Source organism: Henckelia pumila, unplaced genomic scaffold, assembly GCF_033568475.1.
Source record: "Henckelia pumila isolate YLH828 unplaced genomic scaffold, ASM3356847v2 CTG_466, whole genome shotgun sequence".
Classification (NCBI taxonomy): domain Eukaryota; kingdom Viridiplantae; phylum Streptophyta; class Magnoliopsida; order Lamiales; family Gesneriaceae; genus Henckelia; species Henckelia pumila.
Window position 1 is genome coordinate 4,671,870 of NW_027331833.1, and position 20,371 is coordinate 4,692,240.

Sequence of the window (20,371 nt, forward strand, 5' to 3'; positions counted from 1 at the left end):
GGTGATTCAAATGCGAACATTTGAAGCTGGGATTTCCCATCCACGGCTGTCAATCAACCGAAGTTCTCCTGTAGAATAGGATGTCATGGCCACATTATATAAGAGGAAACCTCTTAAACCTATAGACATGATTGAACCTCCAAAAAAATTTAGTCTGGATGACTATTTTTAATTTTAGTTAAATATTTTGTCCATATATATGTGAAAATTTTCATAAGCATTATATATAATTATATACCAATTTTCGTTCAAAATTTGAAATTCGATATTGTTTTAACACAATTTTTTAAATTTCAGTTAATTTTTTTTTTTGTGTTTATATATATGTAAAAAATTTCAAATTGTTATACATGGTAACGTACCAATTTCAGTTCAAAATTTGAAATTTAATTAGGCGTTATCAATACTTTTTTATTTAAGTTAATTTTTTTTGTTCATATATGTGAAAATTTCAATAAATACACTATATGATAATGTATCAATGTTTGGTTCAAAATTTGATCAGATTTTATCTTTAGTTTTAATTTCAGTAAACTTTTTTTCTACATATAAGTGAGAATTTTCTTATTGTTATATACAACTAATGTCATAATTTTCGGTTCAAGATTTAAAATTTGATCGAATCTTATCATTAATTTTAAATTTTATTTAATTTTTATCCATATATATAAAAAAATTTCCATAAATACTATATATGATAATATCAATTTTTGGTAAAAATTTTAAATTTGGTATATATGCAAAAATTTTAAAAAAACTCTGATACTCTATATATGATAATATACTATTTTTTTGTTCACAATTTGAAATTTGTTAAGATATTATCATTATTTTTTAATTTAAGTTAAATTTTGTGTATATATATACATAATTTCACACATGTATATGCGTGAAACTTTTCCTAAATGTTATACACGATGACATAACAATTTTTGATTCAAAATTTTAAATTTGATTGGGCGTTATAACTACCTTGTAATTCTGTTATTTTTTTATATTGTTTTTGTGTCTCAAATTTTCATAATATTATGTATGATAGATAATATATCAATTTTCAGTTCAAAATTAGATTATATTTTATCACTTATTTATGATTTTAAGTAATTTTTTTTGTTTAAATACATATCGAACATTTTCATAAAATATATGTTTGGATAATATTTTTATTTTCGGTTCAAAGCTTGAAATTTGATACAATGTGTGTGTGAAAGTTTCACATTGTTATATATGATATCTTACCACTTATTGGTTAAAAATGTGAAATGTAATCGGAATTTATCATTATTTTAAATTTTAGTTAATTTTTTGCGTCCATATATATGTGAAAATTTTCATAAATTATATATATAATAATCCATCAATTTTCGGTTGAAATTTGATATATATGTGAAAATTTTCATAAATGTTATATATGATACTATACAATTTTCCATGTAAAATTTGAAATTTGATCATATTTTATCACTACTTTTTTAATTTCAGATATTTTTTTTGTCTTCACACACACAGAGATATATATGTGTGTGTAAAACAAAGTTGTTGCAAAAAATAGTAAATTTTTGTCAAAATGAAAATTTATAAAAGGAAATCATTATCAATATATATGTTTGTTGAATCCTAACTTTTGGTGATAACAAAACAACACTTCATTGTTATAGTTCGGCCGCCGTTTACGTGTATAACAGGTGACAAAGAGAAATCTACCGACTTCAACATATCAGTTGACAATGGAAGATATCGACTGTAATATGCAGTATCAGCTGATCTAAGCATGTCAACTGTTATCTATCAACTGAGCTAAGCACATCAACCGACTAGTGCTAAATTGATCTGGGCTGAGTTCATAAGTTGCTAAATATCGGCCCAATATCGGATAGTTGACAAGACAACTTAAATGCAAAGGACGAAGCATTTAAGGAGCTGTCTGATAAAGTGAGAAAAACCATAAATAGAATTTAATGCCGAGACACATTGAATAGACAATTTAAGACATTTCGAGTAGAGATACTTCAAAAGATAAAGTCACATTTCACAAATCAAGTAATGATATCTGACACTCAAGATGTTTCCTACCGTTGACAGAAAGAAAAAGACGTTGGAGAAATTGATATAAGTATCAGAGCTCACAAAGATTTGCATACTTGAGCACTTGACACTACTCTGAATACTCAACTGCTCATTTAACCCTTCTCGTCAAAAGAACATCTGATCTATCAAGATATCTATTCAAGGGTTACTCATATCCAAGCTGTTATTTAAAGAACATTCATCGTTACAAGGATTTGAGATTCTAAACTCTGAAGCAGCTTAGACGTTCATCATCATCAACTGAAGAAAAGTTTGATAAGAACTTGATATCTTATCAGTGTAAATCTAGGAGTTCCATCTTAGGTGATTGATAAGTCCTAACTTGGATCGAGTGTATTACAAGACGTTGTAATAACCAAAGTCTTCTAGTGTATCCTTCCCGTGAAGAAGAAGGGATAACGTAGGAGATTGATCTCCGAACATCCATAAATATATCTGTGTTCATTTACGTTACTGCATTACACTACTTTTCATCTTCATCACCTAGCTTAGTGAGAACTGTTTCCGCACTATTCTAGTAGTTCTTATTTATCTAGGATGCTAAAAGAAAAATCGATTGAGTAGACTAACATTTGCTCAACCACCGTGTCTTTTAAATACAAAATTTATAAGTGTGTATTCAACCCCCCGCTATACACACATATTCGATCCCCAACAAGTGGTATCAGAGAGGGTTTTTCTCTTAGCTGTTGATATTCATCATGACTTCGCTAAATAAAATCCCTATGTTTTCTAAGGAAGATTATGATGACGGAAAAATATGCATGTAGGCACATCTTTCAGCTCAAGATGATGATATGTGGTACGCCATCACCGATGGACCTATGAAGATTCTCAAAGTCAATACTGATATAGCCATATCAGGAGGCGAACCACAGATGATTGAGAAACCCAGAGCAGAATGGAGCACTGAGGACAAGAAGAAAGCAAATCTTGATAACGTAGCTAAAGATATACTGTACAAGACACTGGACAAAAACATGTTTAGCAAGTTCAAGACGTGTTCTACCGCCAAGAAAATCTAGGAGAAGCTTACTCAACTGTGCGAAGAAAACGATCAAACCAAATAAAACAAACTCACCGTAGTCATTCAGAAGTTTGACAATGCCAAAATGAAACCATGAGAAACTATGGCTGAGTTTGATGAAAGATTTATTAATATTGTTTGTGAAATTATTTCTCTCGGTAAAATATACACTAATCATGAAATTGCTTTGAAGGTTATTTGAGCACTGCCTAGAGAATGGGACGTCAAGACCGTAGCCATGAGAAAATTAAAAGATCTAAACAAATTAGAGCTTCATGACCTATTTGCAGATCTCGAGGCATACGAGTTTGAACTCGAAATTAGAACAGAGGAAGAACCATATGTCTCGAATCCCACCAAAGCATTGACATCAACTATCTCACCTCAACCGACTGAGGAAGCATCAGCAAAGAAGAAAGCGGAGCAGATGAGTAGTGAAGCAATGTCCCTCTTCATAAAAAGGTTCAGTAATTTTATGAATAAGAATAAAACAAAGTTTAACAAACCTTATTACAAACAAGACCATACAGAGGATGGTCCTGCGTGTTTTAACTGTGGCAAGAAAGGCCACTTCATTGCAGAATGCACTAAGCCCAAGAATGATGAGAAAAAGCTGCACTATGAGAAGAAGAAAGGAAAAGAAGGAAGAAGAACATTCAAAAAGAAGAAAGAACAAATAGTACTAGTTGCAGATGAAGGAAAAAGAAAATGGGCAGAAACATAATCAGAATCATCTGACACAGATAGCTCATCCGAGGAAAGTGAAGAAGAGCAGGTTCAATGTCTTATGGCTGACTCTCAGAATGAGGAAGAAGATACTGAGGTATTTGATATTAACTCTTTTGAATTTACACAAGAGGAACTTGTTCAAGTACTTAATGATATGGTTGCTGAGTATAAGAAGCTTTCTATTTCATTCGAGAAAGTGAAAACATAAAAAAAACAAGTCTTATTGATAAGTCAAGAGAATCTAGCTGTTTACAGCGAAAGGAACTTGACGGTCTAAAGACTAAATTAAATCTTGTAGTGACCCTTATCGAGATCACCTACTAAACAGAACTTAGGCATGCAATTAACTTAATCAAACAGTAAACCAGAATGAGCTGCGGAAACAATAAACATTAATACAATCCCAAGAAAAGGAATCTGCAATACCCAAATATTATACAACCAAATCGAATAGTGAAAAAAAACCCAATCACAACAGAAATAAAACCCTAGGCGAAGCTCCAGCTGTCCAACCACTGCCTAGCCCCTCTTGGATCCACCCGCCTCATCCAAACACAAACCTGCCCAATGGAATAGGGTGTCCTGAAACACAGAGTACGAGACGTGAGCATAAAACGCTCAGCACGAGAGTATGAGTATACATAAATGCAAGTGTACTGCCTACTGACTAGAGGTCAAGAATCAGATAACAAAGACAGACCGGGCCCTGTTATGTAGAACGTTGTGCCGTCGCTTCAGGAGGTGGCTCACATACCGAAATACTAGTGGATACGCCGGACCCAAATCGATGGAAGTCCATCTACTAACAGGATAGGGTAGAACCCTACTAACAGACATCTCAAAAGAGATAGCTCAAGATTCATATGTATGCAGCATTAAATCATGTCATATAAATCATGCAGTCACATAATACATGCATACTCAGTCAGGATATCTCGAACAGTACTTTCGTACCTCAAATGCTAGGCGCGCTCTAACAGCTCTAGGTCTACGCTTATGATCCGCACTACAATGCCAAATGATACTAATATCATTATAGTGCTCTAAAAGCCTTAACTAAGCTATTGCATACTCCTAAATATTTTTAGGAAGCAAAAGCTATACCTGCGTCCGTCGTCAGCCCTTTGCTGTCGCTTGCCTCAAAACTAGCCCGTAGCTCCGCTACGATGCCTGGACCGCTATGCCACTTCCGGATTCCCAACGGGACGCCTATAATGCCCTAGATCTAAGCTAGAAGACCAAGGTATCAAGAGAAGAGATGTGAATGGTGTGCTTGGAAATGAATCTCGGCACCTCTATTTATAGACATCGAACGGAACGTCCGTTCCTCCATCGTTGCGTCTGTTCACCATCATTGCGTCCGTTCGCCATCGTTGCGTCTGAACGTCAACATCAATTGCGTAAGCAGTGACGCATTCTAGCTGGCACGAACATTGCGTCCGTTTCTATAACGTTGCATCCGTTCTGCCTGACCCTCCGGACAATATCTGATCATTCTGGGTCCATTTCGGGCTTCGCTAATCCAATTGAAATTCCCTTAATCATGTTAATTGGATTAATTAACAGTTAAATCTGGGTATGGGCTATTACAAATCTGCTGGCAGCTGAGAATGATAATATAAAACAAGTATTCCAAGCCACTTTGAATGAAAATCAGAGTTGCTTAAAGCAATCAACTCTTGGAATAATGCTTCTAACTCGTTGGGTAAGATACATGAGAACCAAAAACAGGCAGGCGATAAAACCGGCCTTGGATGTGGCTCAAATGAATGTATCCTTACTAAGGAAGGTACTCAATCGTATTCTAGCAGGAACGATCCTAATGCAATAAGATTTGTTCGATCTAGTACGATATATGAACATAATTAACCCGAGATCAATGGTGGACATTCGATTCGTTATGAGAACAAGACTAGGCATAAGGGACTGGGATGTGTAGAACCTCAGAATCCAAGGAAATGAGATACACGGGGCGAATCTAGACTGAATGAACAAAGAAAGAGAAACCAATATAAGTTTAAGCAGTCAAGTTTTGAACCAAGTCAATCCAAGTACAGAAATCATCAGGTGACACAGAACTGGTACTTCAATTGCATGCCTGTTCAAAAATGGTACAGACAGGACAACAAAGATCAGAAGTTCAAACAGCACACAGTAAAATCTAGACCACACACATACACATATCATGCACCTCGACCGACTCACTTTGTAGATGCACATACGGGTAAAACCGTAAGGTTAATTCAGGTGTGGGTCCAGAAAGGACTAATCCAGTTCGGACCCAAATAGATAAGGGTACCATAGTTATATTTATTTTTTGCAGGTACTTTCAGTAAAATCAGTCGAGAAGAACAAACCGATATAAAAGACAAATTGGTATCTTGATAGTGGATGCTCCAGACACATAACTGGAAACAAAGAGTTATTATCCGAAATCATCCATTACAAATGACCTAAAATAATTTTTGGAGATAACTCAAAGGGTAAGACCGTGGGTAAGGATAAAATTACTCATGGTAACATCATTATTAATGATGTATTTCTTGTTGATAATCTATGTTATAACCTGATCAACATCAGTCAATTATGTGATAATGGTCACACTGTTGAATTTCACAAGCACTCATGCACAATAAAATATAGTAATGGTGAAATCATGTTAACTGGATTAAGAGAACAAAACACATATAGGCTAAATTGGCAATGTGAACAACCATCAGTTCCTACTTGTTTTGTTGCTCAAAGTGATAAGCATTGGTTATAGCATAAGCGACTGAATCATTTGAATTTTAAGTCCATTAAACATCTGAGTAAACATGATTTGGTTCTTGGCCTACCCAAAGGAGATTTTAAAAAGAATAGAGTTTGTTCGGCTTGTCAGCAGGGCAAACAAGTGAGAGCTACTTTTAAAACAAAAGGGTATATATCTTCTTCTAAATGCTTAGACCTGTTTCACATGGATCTATTTGGTCCTATACCGGTCAGGAGCTTAGGGGGAATGAGGTACACTTTAGTTATTATAGACGATTACTCTCGTTTTACCTGGGTAATCTTTTTTATCTTCCAAAGATCAAACAGCTACTCACCTGATAAAAATTTTAAAACGTTTGCAAAATGAGAAACGTACTGGGATAGATCGGATCAGGAGTGATAGAGGCACCGAATTTTTAAACAAAATCCTTGAATCCTATCTAGATGACCAGTGAATCAAGCATGAGTTATCAGCTGCACGAACTCCACATCAAAATGGTGTTGCTAAAAGAAAAAATTGTACTCTAAAAAAAGCAGCTAGAACTATGATTGCTGACTCTAACGTCTCTCAAAGACTTTGGGCATAGGCGATTAACACAACATGTTATACTCAAAACAGATCTATGATTAACAAGAGACACAACAAGACACCATATGAGATCTGGAATGACACAAAACCTGACGTTTCATACTTCAACATTTTTGGCTGCAAGTGTTTTATCCATGACAATGGTAAACATCTTTAACAACTTTTGATGCAAAAGCAGAAGAAGACATATTCATTGGATATTCCTCAGTCAGTCGAGCTTACATAGTATTTAACAAAAAGTCACTGATAGTAGAGGAAATCATTCATGTTATTTTTGACGAAGTTACTGTATGCACTGATAAATCTCAAACATATATCAAAGATCTAGCAAACAGGCTAGAATCATCTATTCTAAATGATGAAAGCGATAACTATGATCTTTCTGTCAGAAACATTGAACCAAAAGAAGTGATTACTCAACCTACTGAAGAACAATTAAGTCAAGGTCATGAAGAACGAAGGATCGAGGAAGAAATCATTGAACAAAATTACATAACCAGAAATGAGGACGATACTCCAAGAAATCAGGACACAAATCCTCTTCGAACAAGTCTCCGGTGGAGCAAAGATCATCCACTGGGCTGGTCATCGGTAATCTTATCGCCACTCTGCGCAATGTTATTAAAATCGGACCGGACCGGCCGGTTCGACCGGGAACCGGTCATCGGTCCGGTCCGGAACTTCACAGGGAATCGGAAAACCGGTCCAACCGGCCAGAACCGGTCAAAACCGGTCAAGAACCGGTTGGACCGGTCAATAACCAAAAAACCGGTTCAACCGGTTGAACCGGTTTTTCAATTTTTTATTTTTTTTTTGAAAATTTGAATTTTTTTTATTTTAAAAACTTTAAATTTAATATATATATATACATGATTATTTGGAATTTTTACTTCATTAAAAAATTATTTTAATAATTATTGATTTTTTAAAAATTAAATAATTAATTATTTAAATAATTTAGAAGTATAATTGACATTTTGAATATATTTACATATTTATTTAGCTTTCAAACTATGACAAATATATATATATATATATATATTTTTTGTCTATTTATATATATATATTTGAGTTTTTAAAATTCAAAATATATTATTTATTAGATTATATTATATAAACGATTTTCCGGTTCGACCGTCCGGTTAAAACGGTCCGACCGGTTGGACCATTTTTTTTAGATAAATCGGTTCGATCACCGGTCCGGTTATGAAAACACTGACTCTGCGTACTAGAAATCAAATGATCAATGAACTATTGCATGCAACATTTATATCATAGCTAGAACCCAAACAAGTTGATGAAACATTACAAGATGCTAGCTGGATTGAAGAAATGCAGGAGAAACTAAATCAGTTCACTAGAAAGAAAGTCTGGAATCTAGTACCTTGACCAAAAAATCAAAATATCATAGGCACCAGATGGGTGTTCCGCAACAAATTTAATGAAGATGGACAGTGATAAGAAACAAAGTCAGATTGGTTGCTCAAGGATTTAGACAAGAATAAGGAATTGATTTTGACGAATCATTCGCTCCAGTAGCAATACTTGAAGCCATCAGGATATTTATTGCATATGCTGCTTACAAGAACTTCAAATTCTATCAAATGGATGTAAAATCAGCGTTCCTAAATGGTCTACTTCAAGAAGAGGTGTATGTTGAACAACCACCAGGTTTTATCAACCCCTCTACTCCTGATTATGTTTTTAAACTTGATAAAGATCTCTATGGTTTAAAACAAGTGCCAAGAGCATGGTATGACACCCTATCACAATTTTTATTAGATCATAACTTTGTTATAGGAACAGTCGATAAAACCCTTTTCAAATTCATTAAAGGAGATTACATTTTACTTGTTCAAATTTATGTAGATGATATTATATTTGGATCAACTAATCCTCTTTTATGCGAGAAATTTTCTAAGTTGATGCAGAAACAATTTGAAATGAGCATGATGAGTGAATTAAACTTCTTTCACGGGCTGCAAGTACTTGAAAATGACATTTTCATAAATCAGGCTAAGTATACCAAGGAACTTATCAAAAAGTTTGGCATGAAAAATTGTTCTTCCATATCTACTCCTATGAGTGCTTCCATAAAGCTTGATAAAGACGAAGCAGGAGCACCGGTAGAGATAACAATGTATCGAGGAATTATCGGTTTTTTACTTTACTTAACTGCTAGCAGGCCTGACATCATGTTCGCAGTATGTCTATGTGCAATATTTCAAGCAGCACCCAAACAATCTCATTATATTGCTGCTAAACGGATGATTAAATATCTTAAGGGTAGAACAAACGTGGGTCTTTGGTACTCCAAAGACTCAGAATTTAATCTTCTTGGCTATTCGGATGCAGATTATGCAGGATGCAAGATTGATAGAAAAAGCACTAGCGGGTCTTGTCAGTTTCTGGGAGATAGACTTATTTCATGGTTTAGCAAGAAGCAAACATCAATTACCATCTCTACAGCCAAAGCAGAATACTTGGCAGCTGGAAGTTGCTGTGCATAAATACTATGGATACAACAACAACTTCGAGACTATGGAATACAGTCAAGCGAAGCTCCCATCTTTTGCGACAACACTAGTGTAATTGCAATTACTCAGAATTCTGTGATGCATTCGAGGAAAAATCACATTGACGTACGACATCATTTCATAAGAGAACATGTGCTAAAGAAAGAAATTCAAATGATCTACATCTCCAAAGATCAACAAGCAGCAGATATATTCACTAAACCGCTACCTGACGCTAAGTTTTCTTACTTTCGTAATATGCTTGGTTTGATAGATTTAAGCTAAGAAAAGCATGATTTCAGGGGGAATATTGCATATCATTGCATAAAATTTCATTACAATAAGCATACGCATTTGTTTTACAAAAATTCCCCTACTAAATCTACTAAGCATGTTGATATGCCAAGCGAGCTGCAAATATCCTGATTCTCATTTCACGGCTCCACTCAATCATCCATAGAGTAAGTGTGCCTTGACCATTGCAGACATCATCCTCGAAACAGATGTTTTGCATCTCATCCCTTTCAGCCAAAAGCATCAAGAGGCGAACTGTAGCAGGCTTTAGCAAATCACGAGTGCTCTGAGTTCGCAAGAGAAGTTTGCATCGTAGTAACCCCTCAGCATAATGTGGCTCCATGAGAGCTAAAACTGAAGGAAGGTTGCAACGAACAGTCTCTAAGAGAAACCATATACGCATACCCCTTGCTATCACTCTACTTCTATATCGGTTTTTCCTTATCTCAAACTCTAACTCATCCATGTTGATCTTTGAATTTGTGATTGAACTAATTTGTCTTGTTGCATGGTAACATATTTATAAACAAGAAAAGCAGAAGGCTAAAGGTCTAGTAGGTCAACAGTCACCTACACCGAATCGTCGTTTAAACAACTACTCTCAACAGTCACCTACACCGAATAGTCAATCTGCAATCGCTCAGTTGACAAAACAATATGTATAATGGTAAGTCTAGACATACACGTCGTAGACACAATACCATTAAACAAATACTCTCAACTGGAGTTATCTCTATTGATTATGTAAAATCAAAGGATAATATAGCGGATCCATTAACCAAAGGGTTAAACAGAGAGTTAGTTGCACAATCGTCAAAAGAAATGAGACTGAAGCCTAAAGAATAAATTGGTGCGAAGGAAAACCCAACCTAAGCTGACTGGAGATCCCAAGAACTAGGTTCAATGGGACAACCTAATCGCACTGGTTTGGTAGATCACTGTGGGGGTTATCCCCAGTGTATTGTAAACAGTGAGTGTAGAGGATAAGCATATGGCTTTTAATGATTATGATGGAGTAAACATAGAATCACCTATGTGAGAGAGAAGTGGGGCTGCTTCGAATGAATTGCAAGACACAATTCTAGACCCTCTCACAGAACCAGACAAGTGTTCATGGCCAAAACGAACACGATCATGAGAACTGAATTGTATCAGGGAGAATCCTGTGTGAAGTATATCTTAATTTACTAAAATGGCTGTACAGTTCAAAGACATCGCGTCTACTATCAACCAGTGAATTATTATTCTTTCACAAGGAAAGGTTCAAAGGGTTAACTCCTACTTATCCTATGCAGGATTCAACTGTTGAACTTTATCACATATATCTTCATTTATCTTTCAGTTTCCATTCATGTGGGGGATTGTTGGACTAATTCAAATATTTAGATGTGAATGGAATTATTTGACTTTGTTCTCCATGTGCTCGGCTTTCATTCATTATTTAAGGCTTGGCCCTACACATTTATTCTTCAAGCTACCCAGCTAATTGATGGGCCTTCCCTTGTCCGACTGCTAGTGCTCTGATTGGCCATAATTGATGTAAAATTCCATCTGCCAGCAACTTTCGGTAGCAGACTTAATGCCTATATATGGTAGTATGCATTCCTTCAAAAATACACATTCTGCACGAAATCAGTTTAATACTCGTTGTTGCTTCTTGCTCATGCATGCTACTGGTTATTTTCTTCTCTTCATTTTCAGGGCAACCACACTTTTCTTATGCACTCTTTCTGCTAGTGCATGCTCTACCTCACTTCAGCTCCTGAATTTGTTGTTTCACTTATTCTTGAGCTAATAAGATTATTGCCAGTGTTCACTTTTGAAATTCTACGCGATATCGTTACGGTATATATTCAGTTCGCCAGAGTAGTACCTTGGTGCCAGGTGACTACTAGGTTCTGCCGTTGTATCCTGGGAAACAGACGTCCGTCGTGATCCTCCGAGCACATCCGGGAGGGGACAAATTTGGTTTAAGAAAACTGTAATTTTACAGGCCTCAGTTATGTTATTCTTGATTTGAAGAAAGGTTCACGTGACAAAGTTTGCTACATTTTTTCTAGAAATAATATACCATTTTACACTTATGGTGAACTTATATCTATATGATAGCAATTGATTCATATTTTTTTAAAAAAAAAACCGCCGAAAGCGGGGGGTTAGGCAGACCCCTACCTGTATATAAATGACGAAAAGACACCTATGAAAGAAGGGCAAAATGCTCCCTCGCATAGGAATAAGTACAAAATATCAATACAAGAAGGTCTAAAAGTGAAGAAAAGTAAAAGCAACAAGACCACAGAGGTCGAATAAAATAAGGCAAACTGACTAAGCTAACTGGAGGAACCAAGTCTTCAAGTCAATCTCCATCAAATCCCCCATGAAGGTCAGAAGTAAGAACCAAGGAAAGTGGGCGACAATGGAAAAATAGTACACCATCTCCGCAACGATAGCCGCAAAAACTCAGTGGAGTACTCTGAAGTACTCTGGAAACGAACATCAGGCAAAACCAGAGAAACCAAGTGAGACCTGAATGATAAGCCTATCTCGAACAGGACCCAAACATTTTTTTATACACCAAATACTTATTTGTGTACCACATTTTAATTCGGTATCTAATTTTTTTTTGTTTTTTTTGGTAGTAATATGAAATATTTGAACTCAAATATCATATATTATGATAGTGTTTGAGAGAATTTTTAGGAAACACTTCTCAATTTTTCATTAACAAAGTTTATTGAAGAAGACATGTTTACTGATTGCATAAACATTTTTTCATCACATAATGACCTCAAATCTAAATTTGGATTCGGAAATTTAAAGTATTTATTTATTATATATATATAAATATAATAAATAAATACTTTAAATTTCATATATATATATATATATATGCACACACTCGCAAGAAACACATGTGCATTCATAAATAGCGCCCATCACAATGAATTTCTCACAATTTGTAATTGGATTCTATATTAAAAAAATAAAAGATTAAAATTTATCTATAAATGTTTGTATGCAAAAAACGGGAAGGTCGATCCTACAGAGGGGTAATACCCCCTCTGTGTTTCCTTGGCCATGATTGAGCCACATCCAATTTTTATGTGAGGCCCACATGAAAAGGCAAGGAATACCCCATTTGCAGGGTCGACAAATTCGCAAAAAACACTTGTACTCGATGAATTAAAATATTTTCATATTTTAGTTTGTTTAAATCCAACCATTAGTTGAATGAATAAATAAAATTTCAGGTAAACATTTGATATTTTAAATGAAGTATAGAAACAGATATTTGAATTAAATCAAACTATTCTGTGTTTTTTGATCTACATAAAATTACTCATTATTTGTCATTTACAATAATATTCAATATACAATAACATTAGTAAATAAAATAATCAAGATCATTGCAAATTAATTTTTGCATTATTTTAAATTGATTTTATAGAAATTTATTTATAATTTCATAATAACATATATTATTTTAGAAATTGAAAATATTATATATATATATATATATATATATGTTTGTATGTTGTACAACAGTGTATATAAACATTTTTCTCATATTTTATTAAAAAATAATTTTATTTAATTAAAGCCAACCATAAGTTGAATGAACATTAGTCGCATCTATACACACAATGCATGTGTCATTAAAACATGAATATTTATTATTATTTTTGTTGTTGTTATATTTTTATTTCTAATAAATTTAAATTTAAATTTAAAATGGAGGTACGAAAATTGGAGAAAATCATGGGAGCATAAATTTTAAATAGAAATTAATATTTTTTTTTCCTTTTTCCTTTTTTTGTTTTGGTTTTTGAAGGGTAATTTAGATATTTAATCTCTGGCTTCACCAAATCAATTTTAATTCGGTTATTAAGTGGTGCTCTTCTTTAATAATAACTAGTCGTCTGCACATGCATTGCGTGTGTGATTAAAATATGAATATTATTTATTTTATACATATTTAATTCTGTTATTAATTGGTGTTCTTCTTTAATAATAACTAGTCGCATGCACATGCGTTGCGTGTGTGATTAAAATATTAATATTATTTATTTTATACATATATTAATGTTTATTACAAATCAATTTAAATTTATAAATAAAACGAGTTGTGTGTGTGATTAAAATATGAATATTATTTATTGTATATATGTATTATATTTTTGTTTCAATTCAATTTAAATTTAAAAATAAAATAAAATCACAAAATAAAGATTATAATGGAGAAATGAAGTTTAAAATAGAGATTGAGATTTTGTTTTTGTTTTTGTTGTTGTTTTTGTTTTTTGTTTTTTTTAAAGGGTATTTTAGATATTTTATATTTGGCTTCACCAAATTAATTTTAATTCGATTACTATGTGGTGCTCTTCTTTAATAAGATAAATAATAATAATAATAAGATAAGATAATATATACGTAATATAGTAGGATAAAATTTCAGATAACCTTGATATTTAAAATGAAGTGTAGAAAAAGAAATTTGAACTAAATTGAATTTTTTTTATACATGAAATTACTCATTTTTTTTTTTTATCATTTTTATAATACGCGGTAACATTAGTATAATATTATTAAGATCATTGCAAATTGATTTTGCATTATTTTGCATTATTTTAAATTTATTTTATAGAAACTTATTTATAAGTTCATGATGAAAAATATATTATTTTAGAAACCGAAAATATTATAAATATATATATGTGTGTGTATTTTTTTGTATGTTGTTCACCGGTGTATATAAATTTTGACATAAAAAGTAAAAATTGCAATTTTGATCATTATGTTTGTCATTTTGCAATTTCGGTATTCTATGTTTTCAGATTTCAGTTTTAGTCATGTATGTTCCGATTTTTTGCAATTTTAGTCTTTTTTTTCGAAAATTCTTACGTGCCACTATATACGTCAACTTCACATTAGTGCCACATCAAAATGACTAAAATTTTAAAAAAAAAATAACAGACTAAAATTGAAATCTGAAAACATAAATGATCAAAATCATAAAGTGACAAATATACATGATCAAAATAATAATTTGTTCCATAAAAAATATTGAATTCAAGACATGAAAAAGATAATATTTATTTTTGCCATTTCATCAAGCCAGCTTTAAAATAAAAAAAATAAAAGATAGATGGGAAGAAGAGAATGATTGCCTCAAAAATATATTTAATTATTTAATTATTTAATTAAGATTTTCCATAATGCAAGTCAGCTTTACATTCGGCACTTTCCGAATTCCTCTCTCTCAACGAACTCTCTCTCTCTCTTTCTCTCTCTAAAAAAAAAGCTTTGTTTAGGGTTTACAGGGGCGCCGTTTCCGAATCCATCCGATCTAGTGTGAGATCGCTTCTCGCTCGCTCCCTCCTCTACGTCTTTTTTCCCCAGGTAATTTCACGATTCTCTGATTTTTTAAAGCATTTGTATACGTTGTGATGTGGTTTTCTTGCGAATGAATTTGTTCCTGCTGTAATCGAGTAGATTTTGGATTCATCCAATGCTTGCGCTAGGGTTACTGGATCTGTATATTAGATTGATCTGATTTCTTATTTGGTAATTGAAACTGGAAATTTGAATATTTTGCTCTGTGAATGTGGAGATTCGGATTTGCTGGAATCCATGTTGCGAGTGTTTGTAGATTGGATTTTTTGCTCAAGTTGTTGTTCTGATCAGTTCTTGGATTCTTGTTGATTCTTTTCGGGTGTGTTTTGACTTTCTTCTATATATTGATTTAAGTCACGTGGCAAAGTGGAAACTTGATTTAGCATTCTCTTCTTTTGTATTAATAGTCAGGAATGAGTCTTTCTTTCCTCGTTGATGGATCTTAAACAAATTATTTGTATTGAAATGTGCGGCCCTACTCCTTTTTTTTTTGTTAATTAGTGTCTGAATTCTGCCTTGTTTTGTTCCAATGGGCTAAAAGTATTGATTGTGTCACGTATTGTTATGGGTCTTGTAAATAGAAATGACTTTATATCAGTTTATTTTACTGCAACTGCCAGTTGACTCATTTTTCCATATTCACTTGCTAATAATATTGCTGGTTTCATTTTACATTGGAACTTTGTTAATGCAGCGGAAATTTGTTTCCATCTTTTTCAGTCCTCTAAACTTCAATCTGAATTGCATTTTAAAATCTAAATTTTGTTTTAAAGTCTCTGACTTCGTTTATTATATTAGTCCATTTTTTTGTTTCTAGCATTTAAACCTAAGCTCGTTTTGGATGTTCATTTAACTAACTTGTTCTTTATAAATGAAATTTGTAGGGAGAATATGGCTATGGAAGTTACTCAGGTTCTTCTAAGTGCGCAAGCAGTTGATTCAACAGTTAGAAAGCACGCTGAGGAGACCTTGAAACAGTTTCAGGAACAAAACCTACCTGGTTTCTTGTTATCCCTTTCTGGCGAGCTTGCTAGTGAGGAAAAACCAGTTGAAAGCCGGAAACTGGCAGGTTTGATTCTTAAAAATGCTTTGGATGCTAAGGAGCAGCACAGAAAGTACGAGCTTGTGCAAAGATGGTTATCATTAGATGCGGCTGTGAAGAGCCAAATCAAGGCATGCTTGTTACAGACCCTCTCCTCGACTGCATCTGATGCGAGGTCCACAGCATCACAAGTCATTGCAAAAGTTGCAGGCATTGAACTGCCGCATCATCAGTGGCCTGAGCTGGTAGGATCCCTTCTATCAAATATCCACCAGGTTCCTTCCCATGTCAAGCAAGCTACTCTTGAAACACTGGGGTACTTGTGTGAGGAGGTTGGTCCAGAGGTTGTTGATCAAGATCAAGTAAACAAAATTCTTACAGCTGTGGTTCAAGGCATGAATGCGAATGAAGGAAACACAGATGTCAGGCTTGCTGCCACCCGGGCTCTTTATAATGCTCTGGGATTTGCCCAGGCTAACTTTTCTAATGATATGGAGCGAGATTACATAATGAGAGTTGTTTGTGAGGCCACACTCTCACCCGAAGGGAAGATCCGGCAGGCTGCGTTTGAGTGTTTGGTCTCGATTGGGTCAGCATATTATGACAAGTTAACTCCATACATTCAAGACATTTTCAATATCACTTCCAAGGCTGTCCGAGAAGATGCTGAGCCGGTTGCTCTTCAGGCAATTGAGTTTTGGAGCTCCATATGCGATGAGGAAATTGATATTTTGGAAGAGTATGGAGGTGGTTTTACCGCAGATTCTGATGTCCCATGCTATTATTTTATTAAGCAGGCACTACCTGCTCTCGTTCCTATGTTATTAGAGACACTCCTTAAGCAAGAAGAAGATCAGGATCAGGATGAGGGTGCTTGGAATCTTGCAATGGCTGGTGGAACATGCCTTGGTTTGGTTGCCCGAACTGTTGGGGATGACATTGTTCCTCTCGTCATGCCATTTATCGAAGAGAATATAACTAAGGGAGACTGGAGGCAAAGAGAAGCTGCCACGTATGCATTTGGTTCCATATTAGAAGGACCTTCACCTGACAAGCTAACTCCTATTGTCAATGTTGCTTTAAATTTCATGCTCACTGCCTTGACTAATGATCCAAATAGCCATGTTAAGGATACAACTGCGTGGACCCTGGGAAGAATATTTGAATTTCTTCATGGTTCAACTGTGGAGACTCCTATCATTACCTCAGCAAACTGCCAACAGATTATCACAGTTCTCCTCCAGAGCATGAAAGACGCTCCTAATGTCTCTGAGAAAGCATGTGGCGCTCTCTATTTCTTAGCTCAAGGTTACGAGGATGTGGGCTCAACATCACCTTTGACACCTTATTTCCAGGAAATTGTTCAGTCCCTTCTCAACGTTACTCATAGAGAAGATGCTGGTGAGTCTCGACTTAGGACAGCTGCCTATGAGACCCTAAATGAAGTTGTAAGGTGTTCGACTGATGAAACTGCTCACTTAGTGTTGGAGCTAGTTCAAGTACTCATGACTGAGCTTCACAAGACTCTCGAAGCACAGAAACTTTCTTCTGATGAGAGAGAGAAGCAGAACGAATTACAAGGCCTTCTGTGTGGTTGCTTGCAGGTCATCATCCAGAAATTAGGTGCATCGGAACCAACCAAGTATGCTTTTATGCAGTACGCAGATCAGATAATGAATCTTTTTTTACGAGTTTTTGCTAGTAGAAGTGCCACTGTTCATGAAGAAGCCATGCTCGCCATTGGTGCCCTTGCCTATGCGACAGGTCACAACTTTGCCAAGTACATGCCTGACTTTTATAAGTATTTGGAGATGGGACTTCAGAATTTTGAGGAATATCAAGTCTGTGCTGTCACCGTTGGTGTTGTAGGGGATTTGTGCAGGGCTTTGGAGGCTGCTATTATACCTTATTGTGATGGAATAATGACCCAGCTTCTTAAAGACTTGTCAAGCAACCAGTTGCACCGGTCTGTGAAGCCTCCAATCTTTTCATGCTTTGGTGACATAGCTCTGGCAATTGGAGAGAACTTTGAGAAGTATTTGATGTATTCCATGCCCATGTTGCAGAGTGCTGCAGAGTTGTCTGCCCACACCTCAGGTGTTGATGATGAAATGTTGGAATATACTAACCTCCTAAGGAATGGAATTTTAGAGGCATATTCTGGGATATTTCAGGGATTCAAGAACTCTCCTAAAACCCAACTTCTGATTCCGTATGCACCTCACATTCTGCAATTCCTGGACAGCATTTACATGGAGAAAGATATGTGAGTATCTCTGTTATTTATTATGGATTTTTAAATCCATATATGTTACTTTTTTATCTGATTGTTTTTTTCTATCAATCTCAGGGATGATGTCGTGATGAAAACTGCAATAGGAGTCCTCGGAGATCTAGCTGATACTTTGGGCAGTAATGCGGGTTCTTTGATTCAGCAGTCTCTGTCAAGCAAAGACTTTTTAAATGAATGCTTGTCTTCAGATGACCATTTGATTAAAGAATCTGCTGAGTGGGCCAGGATGGCCATTAGTCGTGCCATATCTGTTTGAGTTTCTGTCCACTTGCCGCATATAACTTAAACCTTCATGCATATGGTCGTGTTGAGTCGAGTCAGAGTCGAAGTGTCACGTCGGTCGTTGCCATCATTGACAGCGGAAGCATTTTCCTTCTTGCTGTCACTAACTCATGCATCAGCATCAGGGGGCTCGGTTCATTGATTTTGCCATAGGGGGGGAATTGGCTACAGTTGCTTCAAAGAGCTTTTTGAAGGATTTATGAGTGGAAGAAGTGTCTTGGGGATTGCAGTTGGAGAAGGGAAGTGGTTATCGTGCTGAATACTTGTTTCATCTGATTGCTGGTCTATATTGGTGTTCGCATTGATTAAGCAGCCCCCATGTCAGTCTGATGCTGCCTGCTTGCAGACTGCGTTAGTTCTACAACTTTGATTTACATGATACTTGAAGCCAGCCACCACCCTGCCACCTATTTCTCATCTTACAATAATTTTGCCCATACATCATTTTATTTTTTTAAAAAAATTTAATTTCGGTCGGTTGTATTTTGTTGGTCTAAACCATCGATTTTCAAGGTCAGGCTGCATTATTCATTCATTCACATGGGGTGGTGTCGTCCTTTTTCAGTTAGGGCATATATCATTTGCATTATAGGTCGCCAGTTTTCAGTTTCACAGGTCATTTGAGGTTAAAAATGCTACCCATGCATGAGCCCAAGCTTGCTGCTCTTTTCTACCGGTTGAAGGTACAGATTTTTTTTTTATTTTTGCTTTTTCGATGTATAATATAATTTGTTTCAAAGCACCCTAAGACTTGGATTATTGGGATGTCATGAAAATGTGATGACATCAGAAAGATCGAGAATATGATCGAAGAACCACTTTTGTCTAAGAGGCAATGTATTTGCGGTCTTGCCTTGTAATTGTCATTTCTTTATGTACAATCTTTTGTGTCGATGGACTTATGGAGTTTGGTTTCCCTTGTATTATGCTCCTTTCCAATGTAAAGGCGGTTTTGAAATGTCGGTCTTGTTTGTTAACTGGATTTGTTACCGCTGCTTATTTGTTCAACTGCTAGTGGTTTTATTAAGACTATACAAGAAGTCGTTCGAGTTCTGCATAGTTTGGCCAAGGATTCGTTAATTAGCTTCCATCATGGCTTTTGAAGTAGGGCCAATTGCAAGGATTCGTTAATTAGCTTCCATCATGGCTTTTGAAGTAGGGCCAATTGCCAAATTAGCTTCACATATTTTGGTAGTTTCCCTCTAATTATACCAAAATTTCACTAGTTAAATGGTGCTTTTCGGATCTATCCATTTCACCGCTGGTTCGAATTTCAGTAGGTTTATTTCTATCCGGTTCGAATTTCAGTAGTCTATTTCAATAGTTTCATTTTTTACGTAGGTGGTACGATTTTTTAAAAAAATAA

General features: G+C 35.0%; 1 protein-coding gene across 1 annotated transcript; it reads left to right on the top strand.

The window, feature by feature from the left end:
- Window positions 1-15,236: 15,236 nt before the first annotated feature.
- On the top strand, window positions 15,237-20,011 carry LOC140872476 (importin subunit beta-1). Its single transcript, XM_073275323.1, has 3 exons — window positions 15,237-15,394; window positions 16,273-18,696; window positions 18,781-20,011. The coding sequence occupies exons 2-3, from the start codon at window positions 16,280-16,282 to the stop codon at window positions 18,977-18,979; spliced, it is 2,616 nt and encodes an 871-aa protein (XP_073131424.1). The 5' UTR covers window positions 15,237-15,394; window positions 16,273-16,279; the 3' UTR covers window positions 18,980-20,011.
- Window positions 20,012-20,371: the final 360 nt, after the last annotated feature.

Coding starts and splice junctions, on each gene's coding strand:
- LOC140872476 (XM_073275323.1), top strand. CDS start 16,280: ATGGCTATGGAAGTTACTCAGGTTCTTCTAAGTGCGCAAGCAGTTGAT. Junction 18,697..18,780: donor ATTTACATGGAGAAAGATAT/GTGAGTATCTCT, acceptor TATCAATCTCAG/GGATGATGTCGTGATGAAAA.